The following is a 21,370-nucleotide window of genomic DNA, read 5'->3' on the forward strand; positions in this document are numbered from 1 at the left end:
TATATATATATATATATATTTTTTTTTTGCAGAAAATTCCAGTACCAGATGATTATGACAAACACAATCCTGAACACAGACATATCTACAAGTTTATTCGCATGTTATTCAATGCAGCTCAGCTCACAGCAGAATGTGCAATAGTTACATTAGTAAGTATGAATGAAGAGCGACTTCTAATCAACTGATCTTCAAAATAAGTGAAAGGGGGCAGTGGTCTTAAGGGTAAATTGCCAATTCGTCTACTGCCAACTCATCCACTCACCACATGGTCTACTTCCATTTTAATAGTCTAATGCCATTTGGTCCATTAACCATTTGGTCCAGTCATCACTTCGTCTAATTACCATTTCGTCCCATAACCAGTTGGTCTGATATCCATTTCATTCCGTTGTCAATCGTCAAATCATGTGCTGGAGCTTGTAGTGGAAGTAGTGAGATGATCATTTAGCATGATATCATTGAACTGATTTGGAAGGGTCAAAATGTTTTGCCACCGCGACAAGAATCGGCCGTAAACTTAGTGTATATCGGGTGGTCGGTTTCAAAAGAAGGGTGCAAATGAGCGAATGTAAAATCATCGCATTCCTTGTTTGCCGATATATACGCAAATAGAATCGGAGTCGTCGATCGAAACATGGGAATCTGATCTAATTTTCTGCACAAATGAGACAAAAACTAGGTAAAACTGATAAATATTTTGGCAAATACGATGCTTCGAACATTAGGTGGTCGATACGGGGTAGTTCCAACCATACTGTAGGCTTCACCAAGGGATCAAGCAAACAAAAAAAGATTTTTCATTTTCAGGGGCTACTTTTCACAACCTACTGCCTAAATCTGCAACATTGAATAAGCTTACTACTTTAACATTGAGAGAATGAAAAAAGGGGGCATAATTGCCATTGTGATTTTTTTCCTGCCTGGGATAATCTTGCAAAGCTGTTGATTATGATTACTTTCCTGTTTGATATTACATCATTATCATTTTTAATAATGGAGCCTTTGATGTTATTCTTATTTTTATCTGCAGGTGTATTTAGAGAGATTATTAACATATGCTGAAATTAACATTACGCCTAGCAACTGGAAACGAATGGTCCTTGGTGCTATCCTATTAGCTTCCAAAGTATGGGACGACCAAGCAGTCTGGAATGTAGACTACTGTCAGATTCTAAGAGAACTAACAGTAGAAGATATGTGAGTATCAATTATTATATTCCGCATACTAAGAATCTTGTTATTGGATTGGTCAGAAGTCGGTCATGTGATAAAGGGAAGTTTCCCCCATCAATCATCACTCGCAGTGATGGAACTTTTGTGTTTCGCTGATCTTTTTCAGGCCATAGGGTCATAACGTGTTATGAATTAGTTTAAGTATGCGTGAAATGAAGCTATGGAATCCATTGCCACTCGATTTTTTATTGTCCATCATTCTCCATCACCTGCAGTGATGATTGCGCAAGATCTAGATGCATGCCTGCAGTGTACATACGCGCTAGCTGTAAAACTTTGCGCAAAGTAAAAGTGCATTGCCCCTCGATTGTTTTTTGTGACGGTAAAATGCCTTTGTCAGGTCACAATAAATCTTGCTTGAGCAAGATCACAGATGCATGGGCACAGTTTACATATGCGCTAGCATTAAAACAAGCATAATCGTCTGAATGTATTTTTTCTTTCAAAGGAAACCTTGATTTTTTTTCAAACAAATTTCTTCTTTATAGAGATATCGGTTTCATCGTGGTTCTCGATGCAGGATATAAAGCATATAATCTCCTCTTGATTTCAGGTGACGAGGCACACTATCAATTCCTCGGCAAGCTGGATGTAACCGCTATCTTTTCTCGGCTTCGCTTCGGAAAGATAGCTATATCCAGTTTGCCTCGAAAGTGATAGTTTGCCCATCACCTTCACCAACAGTGATTATTTGCTTTTTATTCATTTAGGTTCATGATTCAAGATTCAAGATTCAAGATTTATTAAAACATATGATCGCAGCTTGTTAAGCTGAATTGACAAATGTTTTACAAAAGAGCATAGAAATATACATAAAATCAACAAAAAGTAATGTTACAAAAGAGTCATGAAATTACAAAAACAATTGCGGTATAATCATGATAATAATGAAGTGATCTTAGTTTTGGAAAGCTTTGAAAAAAGTACATATGTTGGAAAAAAATTCACTAAATATAAAATTATTGTGATGTAATATGGGTTTAAAGAAGAATTGAAAGAAAATTTGTTATAACGGCTTTAAGTAGATTCAGTATTGACAATTGAAAATGAGAAAAGAGCATCAAAAATTACTGTCTAATGGGAGAGTAACTTAAGGAAAGTAAGAGAAATAAAATCGGGAGAAATCAAGAACAAATTACCACACAATTATGCTAGATTAATGAGACTGTAAACTAATAAGAAACATTTTCAATATGCATGTACAGGAAATAATGGATACAATGATTGCCATGGTAATTAAAAGTGTAAAAAATAATTTAAGAACAAAATATATACACCTGTACCACCAGTCAGCCACTTCTAACTCACCACTACACCACAAACAGAAAACAACAGACTCGGTCCACCCGGGGTCCACTGCTCTCATGTACTATAATGTGCAAACGACTTTCACTAGAGCATGTGTAGATCACTTTTTTCATTGAAAATACTGAAGTACAATTTTTTCTTTGAAAGAATCAAATTTTTGAAAGAAAAGGAAAAATTAAACATATTCATGGATCCAATAATATCAAGGGAGACCCATCACGAAGGGTAAGAACATTAGGCAAGAGTTACTTGCCTGCTTTTGTCCTTACGGTAATGTGAATTGATATACAGTAAAATCTGTACTTCTCCCATGCAAAATCATCTATTCAGTGAATTAAACCCAAACATGAATGGATAGTATCTGAATTAACCTATTAAAGCGGTTTTTAATTTTCTTTCAGGAATGAATTAGAGCGTCAGTTCCTAGAACTTCTCCAATTCAACATCAATGTGTCAGCCAGTGTATATGCTAAGTACTACTTTGACCTCCGAGAACTTGCAGACACCCACGAACTTGCCTTCCCACTTGAACCACTCAGTACAGAACGAGCCCAGAAACTAGAGGTAAGAAACACGTTATTATGAATAGTACAAAAAAGTTGTTAAAGCTCATCAGATGAATGTTCAGTATGACACCATGTGCATGTAACTGTCCATTCCTTCCGTACCTCGTGTCCGTTCTAATAAAGTGGCATGCCTGAGTCTGACGTTGCCCATCAAAATGTGTTCCCCTCCTTTCTTAGCATCAGCCTGTGATGTCAGTGGGCTGTATGACAGTAGCATCACTAAGCCAAGAGAGGAATGTCGAGCGCTGCCATCCACATGCCTTCTTTCCTTCTATAGCACCAGTAAGGGCCACTGTCTCTCAAGCATTCTTACGGAGAATGTGGCCCAAGAAGCGTATCTTTCGAGTTTTTTTAAATTTTATTTTAAACAAGTGCGCACCAAGTTACCAATAATGCATATAGCATTTCCATTTATTTGAAAGCAGGATGAAAGAGCAATGTACAATAAATGCTTTGCTCACAGGCATAGGTGCCACGGCCGGGGATCGAACCCCGGACTTTCTATGTATAGCCAGGCGCCTTAGACCATTCGGACACGGCACCTCCTCCGGTATCTTTCGAGTTGCTATATTACGTAGTAAAGAACAGGATGATATGGCCTCTTCAAGGACATCTACATTGCTGACATGATCAGTCCAGGAAAATTTGGTCATTCTGCGCAAAAATCACATTTCAACAGCTTCCAAGCATTGTTGCATGGTGTTGTTAAGAGTCCAATATTCACATCCATACCTCATGTACTAGGAACAAAACATAAAACATTCTTAAATTAGGTAACCAGGGGCCTTAGGTATCGTGCCCCCTATTTTGCTTGCCTTTTAACAGACTGACCCACAGAATCCCGCCTAGTTTTACATTTTGGTTCAAAATTGATGTGCTGATTGATACTTATTTTCAGCACTTTACTATTTTTGAAATAAAGTACTAGCGAATGGTTCGGTTGATGTTGTAAGCATAGGGCACTTGTGCGAGACCTACCCATGATTTCCATTTAGGTCAGAACTTCCCTATTATACCCCCCCCCCTCTGTTATGGTAAATAAACATTTTTTATAGTCGTCATGTGGTGTTGCTGTGATACCTGTGTGCATCTCTCTGATGTGTATACATATGAATACAAACATGCATGCATGCATGGCATTTGATATGCATGCAGCAGCTGTGTTGTTTAATAGAACATTGCACATTGAAAGGCCTTTTGTGCATCTTTTAATTGTACTCTTAGACTTATTACAGGGCTTGTTATTGGACTTGTCTCCAACTTCATATTGATTTTAGTTGACCTATTTTTCGGATCAAATGATTCATACACAAAATGCTTAATACAAGTACGGTATAAAGGATTGAATTATTCTTAGATGAAGAAAACTTGGAATGCTCGTGTTTTTAATTCAAGAAAATATATATTGGTGGACAGTAGAGGGAGTCAACATCATTGTAAAATGGTATTGATTATGATATCCATTGCAGCATATTGCATACCAGCATATTGCGCTTCTGTTACTTATGTTTTGTATTTCAGTTTTTTATTAAGTCACCCAGACTTTTATTACATTACAAAATCTAAATGGAGTACAATTTGGCAAGATATCTATTTATAAAGAGTGTCTTCAGAATTTGTCTTCATTGCTTATTTTAAGGATTCAACCTCACAATTTGATTCAATATTCTAGTCATTTCATTTGTGTTGCATGAACTTCGTGACCCGAATGTTGTTCATTTATACATGGAAGCAGAAATACATGTATGTTTGGTTTGAAAATAAGGCTTTAGGGGCTTCATGTACATATGGTTATTTTTGCTTGTATTGTACCCCAGATGTAAAAAAAAAAATATTTACTTGATACAATATGATAGAAATATACCAATATACAGTAAGCCCTCTCATAGTCATGTTTTTATATTTATTTGAAAATAACCCTATGTAGAAACATATAAGAATTAAATCATAAAATTTTCATCCCATTCCATGGTTGATAATGTTTCTTTTTTTTAAATAAACAATACAAAATATGCAGATATGTCATTTTGATTTTGTAAAATAAGTATTTATCTAATAAGATACATATCCTCCTCATAATAAGGCACACATGATCGTAGTCTAGTAATGAAATGAAAAGGTGACATGCACTATGGGGAGATTTACCAACGCTATAGATAGACTTAACGGCTACATAGAATGACAAAGTTTTAAATTGGTTTATATGAAATTCATTGTTTGTTAAAAGGAAAAGGCAATTTTTATGAAATGTAACAATCACTTCCAAAATAGCAATGATGTTGATGTCTATGAACCACAACATTACAGTGGTTGTAAAAAAAAATGGATCCAAGTGTATATAGTGTTCAAAACAAAATTTTGCGAAAACACATATAAATAGGACATTGATTATCTCTGGAAATTAAAACATTTATTGTACTGTAATTCAGATTGGTTTTGGTTTCTAATACTTTTGCAGTTGATTATATCATCCATTTACAAACTCCTGTTTCGGTTTCCAATACATGTAGGACTGTGTTTATTCCGTCATGTGATCATAATCATTAATATGAGTTGAATAGATCTATTCTTAATATAAGGTTTCGTATCTATTGATCAAGATGTTGTACTACAGAAATGATGAATTACTCAGCACTCTGGTTGAAACTAAAAAAAAAATAAATGTAATGGTTTATTATGGCTATGGCATTGCTTGACCTTTTTTTTTTAAAAATAAAGTGTCTCCTCTCATGTCTCAGAGCAATGAGAGCATGTTATGTTGCTATGTGCATGTGCAGTGGTACAGACATACCTTGATATATGAATGAATGAATTTATTTATTATCCAATGCAATGATAATTACAAGTTTACAGCCAATCAGTTATGAATACATAGAAAAGCAAGGATAATACAATGAAGGAACCAGAAAATAGCATGAATGCTAGTCAAGTCTGGTCCCTTCTAGTTTAGATAGAAAGAAACATGTTTCTTAACTTGTTACTTAAGAATGAACACTCGTAAGTCTACTAAATATACTCTGTAATATATAAACAATGACTACATAACAATTTAACAAAAACTAACAGTATACATGTGCTGTAGTATGTTGATTGAAAAAAAAGAAATCAGTATAGTGTATATTTGCCTTGTTATCTTGTGATGCATGGCTTGTTTGTTGCAGTTTACTTATCTGCATGTTATGTACCATACATTGAAAAAAAGAAATTCTTCCAGCTGAATGTTTAAAGGAGTTTTAAAACCAAAGGCAAGAAAAAATGTATGAGAATTTTGTTACTCTTAAAGGGGAATGAAACCCTTGGAAGAAGTGGGCTTGTGTGGAAAGAGAAAAAAATCAAAGAATAAGATCAAAGAAATTGGAGAAAATTTGACAAATAATGAGAAAGTTATGGGCATTTGAATATTGCGATCACTTATGCTATGGAGATCCTCCTATTGGCAATGCGAACAACTTTCCCTTTGATGGACTATAAAATACCCCCGAAATGTCTCTTTTTGCTCTTTTGGTCTTTTACAAACTCTTTGAAAATGTGTATTACAAGCTCTCCTATAGAAATGATTTATGATCTACTGATAGATGTGATAAAAGAGGCATTTTAAGTGAAATATATACAAAGCAATGGGAAAGTTGTTCACATGTGATATCACACATCTTTGTCGCATTGCCAATAGGAGGATCTACATTACAATAATGATCTAAACTTCAAATGCTGATAACTTTCTTATTATTCATTCAATTTTTCTAAAACTTTCGTTGATCTGTTTCTTTCACACAAGCTACATGCATCTTGCTCCAAAGGTTTCATTTTCCTTTAAAGCTTTGTGAAACGTCCCCTGGAAACACTCAACCATTACAATTCACTATTGAACGGTCTATTGTGAAATTCATTGAGTGCTTCCAGGGGATGTTTCACAAAGTTTTAAGTGTGACTTACAGTCGTACTAGTAGATTCCCAGTTGCATAGTATATGTACAGTACCAGTCACAGTTCTCTGACTCACGTGTATCTGTTATTGTTTGCACAGACCGGTCAAACCGGGTATCGCGTTGTATATTAACACTTCAATGCATTGTTCAGATCATGCTAAAAGGGCATGCACTACTGCGTATTAATTAATAAGATTGCGTGTTAAATATCATGTGCTCGTAGACATACCGGTAAGCATTCAAGTATAACTGTAAGTCACACTAATTCACACTTTAATCTTTGTGAAACATCCCTAGGTCTGTCAAGGAATATTGGCAGCATTCAAGGCATTTGTTTATATAGTGATACATGTATGTACTTGTATGCGAATAATCATATTTTTTTCCACCAAAGTTGAATGCTATTCAGAATAGACTAACAACGAAACAATGTCCATGTTGGTCATAGGTGGGACGCTTCCAAACTAGAAGAAAAGAATGTACAGTTTATTGGGCAATGAATCAGATGTGTCACTTTGTCAGTGCAAATACATGTATTGTCATGTTATAAAGTTCCTGAAGGCCCAAAAAAGAAATTACATGTAACCTTGAAAACAGCACACAAACCAGCTTGGTCTGTTCTCCAACAGGTATTCTCTAAACCAACAGAGGACAAACCCAGAGACGTTCCATCCCACACCAGTGTAAAGAGATCACGGAGTGCCGACAGTATCCAAGTAGTGCCTCGATTCTCAAACGCCATAATCTCGTGATGAAGGCTCGTGTCTTGCGGAGTCTGTCATCGTGTGTTGGGGGTGCCATCTCATGATCAGTTCGGTCATCGTGCGATGAGTGACATCATTATGCTGCGTTCAGCAGAAGCGGTGGAGCCTGTATCCAGTGGAAAGCGCCCTCTGTCGAGTACAGCCATCAGGTACCCTGGGTCACATAGGGTAGAACACTGCTTACATTACAGTCCCAGCTCATCGTGATAGGTGATGTCATGTGATGAATGTCCTGTTATTTATGAACCAACCAAAGCCAAATCTGTTATGAATGCTTTACGGTAGCTCAGATTGGTAGGAAACTCAGAGAATATACGTGTAGTTTTGAAAAAAAAAACAAGGGACCAAAGATTTCCCTCCTGCTTTATACTCTTCAAATCAGGGCCTTGCTTTTATGAAAATATGGCTTGGAATCTGAACTTCATGCTAACTTAAGGATGTTCCACAGTTAAAGTGAAATCCATGTCATTTTCGCCAAACTTTGCACATAGATACTTTAGAACCTTAATATTCGAAATATGCAAAAATTAACATAGGTCCATGTGCTTGATTTTTTGCTATAGAGCTTCAAAGTTCACCCAAATTGATGTTGTTAAGAATCGCGCATTCAAAAGAATTTGGCATTTTTAGACCTCGCAAGATTACTACAATGAGTTTAAACCTCTATTACTCAGTCAAAATACATGAAAAAGTCATCAAATTTCGCAAGAGAGTTAATACTTGTATCGTTAGAATGGAGAATCTATTTATAGTGCTATTTGTTTGCAGTTTTAAGTCTAACAGCACTGTCAGTTCTTAAAATGGCGTAAAAGTTAACAAAAACCCAATCTAAACAAATGTGAAATTTCAATAACATACTACAAAAGTACAATAAATGCTGCACTTTATTCAAAATCCATGTCATTTTCACCAAAATTTGCAAAGTTGTAGAGGAAGGTATACCTAAGAGGTACAAACATTAAAAAATGGGGGTTCATGTGCTTGTTTTTAAACTATCAGCATTTTTATTAGAGCAAATGTGCTTTTTAAAACACAAAAAATGTGCCGAACGCTTTTTATCTATGTGAAGAAAAAATCAAAACCACTCTACCATTTATTCAAACTCGGGGACTTATTCGTGATTCTTGGCAGCACTGCAGAGTAAAGTATTTTGAAATTGTAGAGATGTTTTTTAAAATGGTCTATGGAATAATTCAATTTTTTAGCTTCATAAGATAATGCATCGGATCTGCAGATGATGAGAAAAATCAGCTCATATCCAGAGCTAATTAATCACCCGTTCATCCATTGTGACGTCAGCGCGCAGAGTGTAAACTATGCGCAGATCATAATGCGCACAAACATAACTGTGGAACGTCCTTAAACTCTGATCTAAACATGTAGTCTAGCTATTGGTCATTAAGGAGCCAAATATTCAAATCATCAACAATGTTGGCACACTATTCTACTGAAAGCTGCCTTTTCCCCACCATTAAAATATAGGTAAAGAAACACAGAGTAAACATTTTTAGCTTCCCATAAATCTCATCCGAGACTTAAGTTACATACTGTACATGTAGACCATGGCTTAGTTAAAGTAAAACCAGAGTTCAGAATACAGACCCTAAAGTTCAGAATCATAAGCATACCATAGAAATTCTATTTAACAGCATATAATTTCTATGAAATGTCAGGAAAGTGAGAAATAGATTGTTTTATGAGAAACGGACCCCTGATGAAAAGTTAGCTAAGGTATGGGTCATTGATAAGGTCAGGATTTTTCCATGCACCTAGCAGATTTAAAAGGGAATGAAACCCTGAAAACTAATTATATTTCATGAAACAGAAAAATCAAAGAAAAAATAGTGATCTCAACATTCAAATACTGATAACTTTCTTATTTTTATTTAATTTTTTTTCGTAAAGTATCATTTGTGATAGTCTTTGATCATGTCCAACTTCTTAGAGGGGTTTCACCTTTTGTAGTTGTTGAAATTCAAAATAATTGAGAACTGGTTTTAAGCACGCAAAATACATTCAACTTGTGTGCAACTTACAAACAGTTTCATCCCCTTGGCCTGTACTGGCCATATTAAAAAGTGGCGTGGATTCTGTCAAGGTCTATATCATGCTGCATTCTTATATTCTGCTATTAGTTTCATAGTTGAAGCTTTATTATAGATGTATTATTAATACCTCTGTATGTGATATCAATTGGTAACTTTGGATATGAAGTGATCACAAAATAATTGTAATTTTGTAAAGGATAAAGAGCAATTAAGTTTGTTTAAAATTATAAGATAACTGTGATTAATCAACTTCTTTATCAGCAACCCAAGACCAAAACAATATGAGATTGTCCTTTCACATATGTACCTGAAGGCTAATCCTATCCCTACACTTAATATTACAAGGCAATAAGAAATTAATACAATCATTGCTCTGAATATATTCCATATTTGGCTTGAAATTCTCTACCTCTTTTGACATCCCACCCCTTATAATTCCTATTTTTAGATCCACCCTCCCACTCAATTTGATGTCATTTATATCATGTTTATTACTTTTAAAGCTGAATCCTGTATATTCTTATTACAATCTATTTATGTATTTACAATATGTCTGAGAGGATTTGATGACCTCTTTAAAATGAAATACTCCCTAAGTTTCTAAAATTGAAAGAGAAAGTCCTTCTTTTTAATGTGTCTTCACCACTAACACTCTGTATTCACTTGAATATTTTCTGTGTCTTTTTTGTTGTTAACTGACCGTTGCATAAAGAGTTACAATCAAACACAAACTCCAAAAATCAAATGCAGCTTAAATTTCATCTAATGTAATGCGCACTTGAGGGACTTGCGCTTGAGTGTTTAAAGGCAACTCTTTATAGTGTAATGGGCTCCAGATTGAGTTGTTGGAGATATATGTGTACATGTACGAGTAATGATCTGTTGCACTTATATTATTGATGAAACAGTCTCTTTTGAAGACTGTCTAGCTGTCTCTGAAAAATTCCTGTCATCTGTTGGAGGCAATCGAGATTTATAAAGAATTAATTTGATAAGTTCTTGTCTTGAGATATCAACATATTTAAAGAGTGTGCAAGAGTTTTTTCTTCTGTCTTGAGAGTCTTTGTCTCTGGCATTGAGATTGACCTTTCAGTCCTAGCCTGTCATGGTTTCACACTAAGTCAATCAGCTGATGCATAAAACGTGAACTACTTTTCAGTTTCACATTACCCTTGCAGTCTATTTTATTGATTAATGTGTCACAGCAACCAAATCTTGAACTAGGGTTTTATCTTCAAGTTGTGATTGATTTGAGTCTCAAAAGAAGCAATCAAAAATGTTCATTGCCCAGAAAGATGAGAGGGTGTCAGTTCTCTAATATCACACATGTACTTGTATGTTACCACTGACTACAATGGGTGATCTCAAGTCCGATGTTGGCCTTGGTGTTGGTGTTGGAATTCGGATTGCTTCCCCTAGCTCCAAAACCTATTCAGAGTTTGTAAAACTGATCCAGATCACATTATTTACATCTCAACAACTAGTGAGTGACTTTTCGGGACCATCTTCATTTTATGTTTGTTGTTATAGATTATGTTTTGTGTAAAGATTGATCATCACCAACACCAAGAGGTCAACTCTGAACTTGAAATCACTCAATGTCTAATTACACTGTAAATACTTTGCAATAAGGGAGAATCAACTATCCCATTTAATAAGGTAATTAGAATGTGAATCATCACCAGTCGTGGATTAAATTTGAAAATTGTCCCTTTTTATGCTCTGATCTTTGTGTGCTTGTAGCATTTTTCTACATGTTCCGGTTCTCCGACATACAGGTGCATATCAAGTGGCTTGCTTTAAAAGACCGGGCTTGCTTTATAAGACCATTGCATGATAGCTGTGGGCCATGGAATCATGCAACTTGCTCTTTTGTGAAAAACCCCCATTACCGATATTTATCACCCCCGTTATGTGATAGAAAGTCAATTACTGCTTCAAAATCTATGAATGGTCAAGTCTATCATTTCAAGTAAATACCCTCTTCATTCACCAAATCTTGACCCATGCTTTAAATTGGCTCATTTTCCTGAAAGTACAGTGCAATTATGCAATCTCCCAGTCTTTTAAAGTTGGCCCTTATGATATTAACATCTATTTTTGGAATTACTATTATGCCATTTGTCAATGAAATAGAGACTGTACCGTGTGTTGTATTGCATCATTTAAGCATTAAGCACTGGGACCATAAAGCCATTAGACTTGATTAATTTCAATGATAATGAATATTCTGTAGTACAAGACTCTGGCATCATCACCATCATAATCATATATCTTAAAGTTGTGAAGGACACTGGCGGATCCAAGGGGGGGGGGGGGGGGGGCAAAGCCAGCCTTTGCCCCCTTTTGAGAGGCACAATTAGATTTTTTAGTGTAAAAATTATGTTACAATAGAAGTGCCCCCCTTTTGGAAGTGGTTCTTTTTTTCTTGCTTGTGAGACTTTTTTGTGGACGAAATGTCCATACTTTTTGGTTAAAACACTTTTTTTTGCTTGTCAAATTTTTCCTCGGGGGAAAGTGTGTCCCCCCCTTTTGGAAAATCCTGGATCTGCCCCTGGTGAAGGATATGCTTTACATTCAATGTCCCATATTCTGAAGTCCAGTCTAAAATAGACCACAAACTAATAGATGCTAAAATTATGGGAAGCCAAAAAATAATTATATATATCTTATTTTTCCTTTTTTGTCTCCCCTTGCTTTCATAATGAAGGATATTTTGGTTATCATTCCCAGACAATCTTGAATGTTTTCAGCGTCAAATGATTTGATAAATTGAACATGTACTAATTACATGTAATATTTGTGCCAGAAAGTGGCTATCCATAGTTCAAACCAGAGTATGATTTTAACCAGAGTTTAGAATACTGTCCAAGGAGTTCAATATTTTTCTACAATTTTGCAGCAAAAGCATCAACAAAACCATATTTCTACACTGAACACGATTAATAATGAATGGCTTGTATACTATAGATGTAATTATTTTGAATAGATACATTGGATTATTATGTGACTAAATGGCACTTGGTAGAGAGTTCCAAGGGGTTGGGTCACTGTTAATATTTTTGTGCACCTCAATATAATGTGAGTTCCAAGTATATCTTAGAGGATGAAAAAAGTAGAGGAAAGAAAGGTAATAGTTGTGTTCATTTGTTGGGAGAATATTCTTTTCCAGTTGTATTCACGCTTCCCATCAGCATTACTCTGAAATTTGGTTTGGTTTTGTTGAAGCAGTACTCATGTTTTTCTGTTGCAAAGTTTATAACAGCACACATGTACATACCATGTACCTTTAATGTACATACCGTGTATCTTTAATATACATGTATTTATTTTCATTGTTAAACAAATCAACGATTGCTTGTAATTTTAATAATTTTTAGTTTCATGGAAGATTACCAATTGACTGTAATTGTAATGAAATCACTAATACTAGTAGTTGATTTTATTTACAGGTCATGTTATTTTTTTAAATTTTTTTTTATCCCAATAGTAGAAACAGGGAGAGCATCATGTTTAAATAATATGTGTGTGAAATTGAGATTAAGAGGAGAAAGTTCTTGCCACAAGTTATCAATAATTGTTATGTTCAATTTTAGTTCTGTAAAAAGTCCATGTATTCACTTATTTGGAAATTATGTAGTAAATGGATAGTATCTTTTCTTCTGTAAGATCAATGGGAATTCTTCAGTATGCATGTACTGTACATGAAGCATCATTTTGTTATTATTTTGATTACAGGGTTTTATTTTTTTGTTGCTTTATGTTATTTATAAAGGTATTTATTTCTGAATATATTACAATATCAAATATACCATATAATGTGTGGTAGGCCAAATATATATGTTTTCCCCCTCATTCTCCCCCTTTACAGTGTATGTGTAATTTTTGTCTCACCTGCACTGCAGAGTGAGAGTCTATACATGTAGGTGCCGCTTTTCCGACAGTGGCGATAGCGTCAACATCAAATCGTAAACAAAGGTTAAGTTTTTTAAATGACAGCATAACTTTATAGAAAGTATATGGACCTAGTTCATGAAACTTAAACATAAGGTTAATCAAGTATTACTGAACATCCTGCCCGAGGTTCAGGTCACATGACCAAGGTCAAACATCATTTAGGGTCAATGAACTTAGAACATGTTGGGGGAGTCAATATCGAAATCTTAACCCAAGGTTAAATTTTTGAAATGTCATCATAACTTTGAAAGTTTTGGACCTAGTTCATGAAACTTGGCCATGAGGGTAATCAAATATTACTGGACATACTGTGCGAGTTTCAAGTCACATGACCAAGGTCAAAGGTCCTTAGGGTCAATGAACTTTGGCCAAGTTGGGGGTATTTGTTGAATTACCATCATAACTTTGAAAGTTTATGGATCTGATTCATAAACTTTGGGTATAAGAGTAATCAAGTATCAGTGAACGTCCTGTGCGAGTTTTAGGTCACATGACCAAGGTCAAAGGTCATTAAGGTCAATTAACTTTGGCCATGTTTATAGGTAATTATTAAATTTCTGTTATAACTTTCAAATTTTATGGAGTTTATGAATTGTGGACATAGGGGTAATCAAGTATCACTGACAAGTCTTAGGTCACATGATCAAGGTCAAATATCATTTAGGTTCAATGAATGGTATTTTTTGTGAATAATTATTTTATAGTAGTTTTCAAAGTCAGCACTGCTGCTATATTGAATCGCATAATGCAGGTGAGACTGCCAGAGGCGCTCCACTTGTTTTTTCTTAGATGCACATTTGAAATTATACTGTATTGATCTAATTAAAGGGGAATCCAACCAAAATAAAAATTTGTTTTTATAAGGAAAAGAAAAATCAGACAAGTTGATAGGTAAAAGTTTGAACAATATTGGACAAACAACAAGAAAGTTATGAATTCTTAAAAGTCGCAAATATTGGTAATCACTATACCCATGGATACTTCAAATTGGCCGCATATGGGATGTCATAGTGATGTAAGGCAAGGACTACTCTTCCATGTACTCCAATACATTTTGTGGCTAAAATGTCATTTTTCCAAAAAGTTTTATTTCAAATTATATTTTTCTTTCATGAGGATATAAAACAATATACTACCTGGGTTATATTTAGATTACTGCCCCAGGGGAATGGGTACTTAGGAGAAAACCACAAATCCTTGATAATAAAGTACATGGCCTATGGGAAAGTTGTCCTTGCCCCTTGTCATAATTAACTTACCCAGTTGCCAATTTGAAATCTACATAGTATTAGTGATCTCAATTTTAAAGTAGCTATAACTTTCTTATTGCTTGTCCGATTTCTTTCAGACTTTCACCATTCTGTTTAATTTATTTTTCTCCTTCCCAACACAACATTTTATGGCCAAGGCTGGATTCCCCTTTAAGATTTTTCCTATTAAAAAGATAATGACCTTTTAATATTTGGAATCAAACCTTTCAAGGACATAAATTATGGGGGCTTGTAAATGGAGACCACATGCATTTATCTCACATGCAGAGCAGAAAGAAGACAAAAGTGGTCCGCTTTTTTTATTGCTGCGAAGGTGCAGTCAACATCACAATACACCTAGAAGGTTAAGTTTGTGAAAATGTCAAAACTCTGATTACATTATGAAATTTCTTTTGTGAAACCAGGACACAAAGGTAATCTATTATCACTGATTGTTTAGCATGAATTTGTGGTCACAATATCAAGGTAGAAGGTCATTTGAGGTAATAAACTTTGAGCATATATACTTTTTGACCAAATGTTGTGATTAATAGTTCAGATGTTTAAGTTTTTAAATTACAACTCCCTTTTCCATGAAAATAAAATAAAATAATGTGGTTATCACATGAATAAAAAGCAGTTGGTTTGGTAGAATATCATGGACAAAGGTCATTTGAGGTAAGCCCCCCCCCCAAAAAAAAAAAAAACCTAAAGCTAAACCCTCTTTTCCAATTCTTTGCCTATGGTAAATTTGAGGACTTACAATGAAAACAAAATTGCTTGCTGGATTCCTTTGTGAATAACTACTGTTCTGACAATTGGTAAGGTGCCTAACAAAAGATGCTATCCAAGCATCAGGCATGCAAAACAAATCACGTAAAATGGAAATAATAATGAAAAAGTGCAGAAATTTTGAGCAAATGACAAGGAAGAATCATTGGAAAGGTTTACAGATTTGATGGTATTCTCAAAGAGGCCTGTGTAATGTAGGATGTATGATTCCCATCAGCTGGGGGTTTATACAGTTTTCTGGGTTTTTTTGTAAGCTTTGCAAAATGTGGTCTACAAATTGGGCAAATTTTCATATTATGAAAGCATACAAGCTGACCAGTAGTTCTAGAGAGAGTTCATCTGATGTTACAGCACATTCTATATGTGTATAATTATTGTATATGAATGTTTTTTTCCAAATTTTTTCATCAGTTATGCTGCAGTCACATTTCCCCTACGCCGGTCGTATGGCGAGTCGAAAACAGCTGTTTTATTCATGTTTATTCAAACAACCTATGCGTAGCTGGTACAAAAAATGTAAAAACTGGTGTCTTCGACCCACCGTATTGGCCGTCGTAAGACAAACGTGACTGCGCCATTACTCAGAACAGATGTGGGACATCAATGAAGTCAGATAGAATGCACGCAGAACAAAATGAAAGGGAAGGCATGAGTTTCTATGCTACTTACATTTAATAATAGGTGTGGTTGGGCAAATAAATTAATGAAAGAAATCTATTTTCTCAATTACATTCATTTAACTCTCCTTAAAACTGAGAGATATAATAATATGCATGCAGTTTATAGCTAACATTGAAGTAAACTTGGTTTCACGGTTTGACCCTGGGCCATCTCCCTGGTTTTACCAAGTTTATGCAATCCTGACTATGGCCTACTTCTACTTCTACTCCTACTCTACTGTAAACTCACCTGTCAAATATCATGCTTTTATCAACATCCATCACCACTATCACCATCATTTTCTTCATCACCACATATTCTTAAAAAATTATCTCCATCTATTACAGTTGCAGAGTTAATCAAGATATTCTTATTGGAAAATGAAGTAATTAGTCAAAATGAAAATGCCTAATAGTTTTATCCTGTGAGCAAAAATTCTGATAGCTTTGTAGAAAATTGCCAAACATTAATTTTCTCAGTGACTGAGTAAAAGACCTTGTGTCAAACATATGGTGTAGAGAAACCTCCATGTCCATTACCTCTGGGCCCCATCTTACAGAGAGTTACGAGAGTTACAATCAATTGTAACTCGGAAATCCATCAGTGCCATAATTTTTTTCTACGAAAAACTTGCACAATGTCCTCTGTATGCAAAGAGAAGTGCAGTGAATTTTCAAGAAAACAGTGAATGCATGAATATACATCATAGCTAGAAAATATTTTGAATAAACATGCATAATAGAAGTTGACGTTGCTGGCCGTCCATAGTTGCGATTGATCGGATCAATCGTAACTCTTTGTAATACTGGGCCCAGATTTGTCACGTGTTTCCCTTTGTAGAGGAAAGAGTTTGGGAATAACAAGAGGTGTATTTTTCAGCATATTGAGTGGTATTTATTAAGTATAAATGGTTAAGATCTCTCCAGGATGCTGCTTATCATCCATACTTGTACACACTTGCGTCCATCAGATATTTTTGTGTGAAATTCATGAATTCACGGAGGTCATTTTAGCTATTGCAAATCATGGAAGCATGTCTTTATTCTGCAAATTATTCACAAAGTGATCATATTATTTGTACAGATAATTATGTATGGTAATTTATGCCTTTTTTGTCAGTGTAATATATACATTTGTAAGTGTAAACACTTAAAACATATTTCTTTATCATTATTTTGGAGATGTTTCAAAGTGGGGAATAAAGAGAAATAGACACAAATGAAGCTTTTGTTGTTTCTGTTGTATGTTTTAAAGAAGTAGTATTATTAATCAATGTTTACAGATAATAATGTTTATGTGGTATCCCATCCAAGGCTATGATATAGTTTGTCAGTTTTTTGTTTCATTTATTTATTTAAACAGGGAGCATATACCTCAGCTAACATACCATTTTTCCGCAGGGCCATGCAGATAAAAGCATGAAATTCAGAACAACCCATATCCAACATACAACAACATTGATGCTGCAATGGCAAATAATATACATACAAACTAAATTTATCATGACAAAAGTATGAATAACTAAAAACAGTTTTAAACAATCAAGGCAATTCGCATGTGCATATGTATAACATAAAAGAACATGACAATGTATAAATAAACAAAAATACATAATACATGTTGTGTGACAAATAGAAATATAATGGACAAACAACAAAGCAATAAATAGGCCTACCTAAGATATTTTTTTTAAAGATCAAAATGACACACATATATCCTGAAACAAGGAGCTTTGAAGCTCCTTGCATAAAAGAAGATAGATACTATGATCACAAAAAAAGTATATAAAAAAAACATAAAAGACAAACTAAAAAAAAAAAGGAAAGTTATAGGCATAAATACTTATAATGACATTTTTTTTTTTGGGGGGGGTAGTCATTGATGGCTCGTGTCTCCTTAAATTTGTACTTATTGATATTAAGATCTATTTGAAATTCCTGTATTAACTGAACTCTTGTTTTAAAACCTGTGGAATGGAGATTCAGTATTTTGCTCAAAAGTAGCTAAAACTCCTTGTAATTGTTCACAATTTTCGCGATAGAAAATTGTAGAATGAGTTTCTTATAATCAAATTCAATTGTTTTATTCAATTCAAATTCAATTTATTCCTTAATAATTATCAAATTGTACATTCGTATATAGAAATATTACAAGAAAAGGAGGACAACAAAAAGTTTACACTTGAAAATGAGAAGCCTTAAAAAAATACAGTAATTATTATATGTACACATCAGATGAAGAGGGGAAAAAGCGAAATATGCACATTCACACACACACACACACACCCACCCACCCACCGAGAAATATCGTTATCATCACACACAAAAGCACACCCGAACGATCCATCTTGGTTCATTCATTAACAAAAATAATACATGTATAAATGAGATGAGTTTGAGTTCAAGTTAGGAATAGGTATTAATAATCTTTTTGAGTTTGCATTTAAACGAAGAAACAGCTGAACATGAAAAAAGGCATACATTGAGATGATTTTTTACAATATTTTCGAAAACAAGGTAGTGAAGTTATTGGTCTATAATTCGAAAAGAGATGTTTATCACCTTTTTTGTGTACAGGGATTATTTTACCTATCTTCATTTTGTTAGGGACTTTACCGGAACAAAGAGATAAATTTATGATATGAACTAGTCGATCAGCTTTAAGTTGGATAACCTTTTTGACTAAATTAGTACAAACATCAAAACCTGTACTATTAGTACTTTTGAGCTTAGTTACAATATTTATTCTTTCATTAGCATTTGTTGGATTTAAAAATAACGATTTATTACAAGGATTCATTAAGTATGAGGTAAATTTAGAAATGACTGATTTGTTCAACTTTGAACGAGCTAATAAATCAATGTTAGAAAAATATGTATTAAACTCTTCAACAATGTCTACATCTTTATCTATTTTGTTCTCATCTTTTGTAAAAAATGAGGGAAAATCAGACTTTTTATTCTTGCCAATTAAGTTGTTTAAAATTTTCCATACCTTAGAAAGATTATTTTTATGTACTTGTAACAATTCGCAATAATATTGTTTACGGGAAAGCTTTAGTGTATTATTTAAGATATTACGATATCTTTTGAATTTAGTATGCAATTGAACATTACGTTTAATACAAAATATCTTATAGAGTCTTATTCATACATCTTAGTATTCAAGGAGATACCCAAGGTTTCCTTGGAACAGATTTCTTTTACGACATTTCTTTTGACACTTTTTATCTACAGCTTCATTGAATTTATGCAAGAATCGTTCATAAGCATAGTCAACATTGTCAAATAACAATCAATACATCAGTCCAACTAATCTCAGAGCTCTTTTTTCAAAGCATTGATAGTTGTAGAGTTTATGCATTTCATAGAATAATTTGACTGATGTGACCTAAGAGCATTCTCAGTGCGTTTATTTTTAGTCAAGGAAAAAATGGATTGATGGTCAGTGATGTCATTATATAGGATACCAGCTTTAACATTTTTATCACACATATTAAAAAAATATCTATGAGAGTCATCGATGAGTTGTTGATTCGAGTGGGTCTATTGATTAGGGGGCGAAAAGAGTTATAAACAATATTTACAAAGTCATTTATATAATTTACAGTTAAAGAATTCATTAAATTAATGTTAAAGTCTCCCATTATATAAGTTTCTTTACTTTCATTTGTTATTGTACGTAAACATTTGTTCAGAGCTATATTGAAATCATATATGTTTGTATGTGGGTCTGACAGCAACTATGATATTTTTACGTTTAGGTCTACTTATTTCAATAAAGAGAGATTCACAAAGGTTGAGAGATAAATGAAGATCTTGTCTCTCAATAACATTGAAGGTATTATCAAATATCTTTCGTTCAAATAGATTGATCAAGTACATGTAACATGGTCAATCTTGATTAACTATTTTATACATCATGTTAAGAGTTTGTTTATATCTTCTAGAGTATAAGGTATTGAAGGTATTTAGTGCTTTGGTAGAATATTTGGAATTTCGTAGAATTTGGAGCTTTTCATGTATTTTCTTCTCCTTACTCCAAACCACGTCAAAATGATCTGATTTACTTCGTAACATTGTTTTGTAAAATACTATTGTAATATGTTGAGATATATCATGTATATAATATCTTATTGTCTTGAAATGTTAAGTTTCCTAATGAAATCTTTTCTAAAAAATGTACAGGTTCATTCCTATTGAGATTAATATCTATTTGTACGCCAAGATACTTGCAAAATACACCTCATTTCATTTCATTTCTGTATACAAAATGTTTTATCTTTAACGATTGTTCTATATTCAATTTAAATAACCTCACATTCTTTAGTATTGAGAAACATTTATTTTAGTTCAACTATTTTGAGAGTGTATCATATCGGAATTGATTACATTTTCAATACTTTGTATTATCTTACAGGAGTAATTTGTACAACTCGTCTGGATACAATGATATCCAGCATTTTGTTATACAATCCAATATATAATTTATGAAAATGGCGAAAAGCAAGGGACCTAGATTGGCCCCTTGTGGATTCCACAGATTACATTTCATTTGTCTTATCTTACACCATTTACTACCATGCATTGCCTTCTTTCAGAAAAATAGTTGAGGAACTGTGCACATGTCCTTTTGTCAAGTCTGAACAGTCATGTCAGTTTGAACATATTTAGGTGTATAGCATGGTCCACCGTGTCGAACGCTCTAAGATTAATTGCTATCATTTCTACAATGTCGCCTTCATGTATACTTTCTAACTAATCGTTTGAATCATTCAGAAAGGCAGTTGCAGTTGAATGCTGGGGCCTGAAACCAGAATTCTTCACATCAATGATTATGTTAAACGATAGATATATAATTGGTT

The 21,370-nt window shown here is 34.0% G+C and overlaps 1 protein-coding gene across 2 annotated transcripts in view; it reads left to right on the forward strand.

Moving 5' to 3' along the window:
• The window catches only part of LOC129261259 (cyclin-Y-like protein 1), a 30,513-nt gene extending 12,784 nt beyond the window's left edge, over positions 1-17,729 (forward strand). Inside the window, exons 6-9 of one of the 2 annotated variants that reach the window (XR_010293866.1) lie at positions 33-152; positions 1,034-1,200; positions 2,946-5,989; positions 6,036-6,202. Coding sequence is in view for 1 of the 2 variants with exons in the window: in XM_054899320.2 (XP_054755295.2) it covers positions 33-152; positions 1,034-1,200; positions 2,946-3,108; positions 7,665-7,787 (573 nt within the window). In the remaining variant the exon portion in view is untranslated. Of the gene's footprint in view, positions 1-32; positions 153-1,033; positions 1,201-2,945; positions 5,990-6,035; positions 6,203-7,664 lie in introns of those variants that run through there. The other variant, XM_054899320.2, reaches the window with a different exon arrangement.
• Positions 17,730-21,370: the final 3,641 nt, after the last annotated feature.

This window comes from Lytechinus pictus, chromosome 1, assembly GCF_037042905.1.
Source record: "Lytechinus pictus isolate F3 Inbred chromosome 1, Lp3.0, whole genome shotgun sequence".
NCBI classification, from domain to species: Eukaryota; Metazoa; Echinodermata; class Echinoidea; order Temnopleuroida; family Toxopneustidae; genus Lytechinus; species Lytechinus pictus.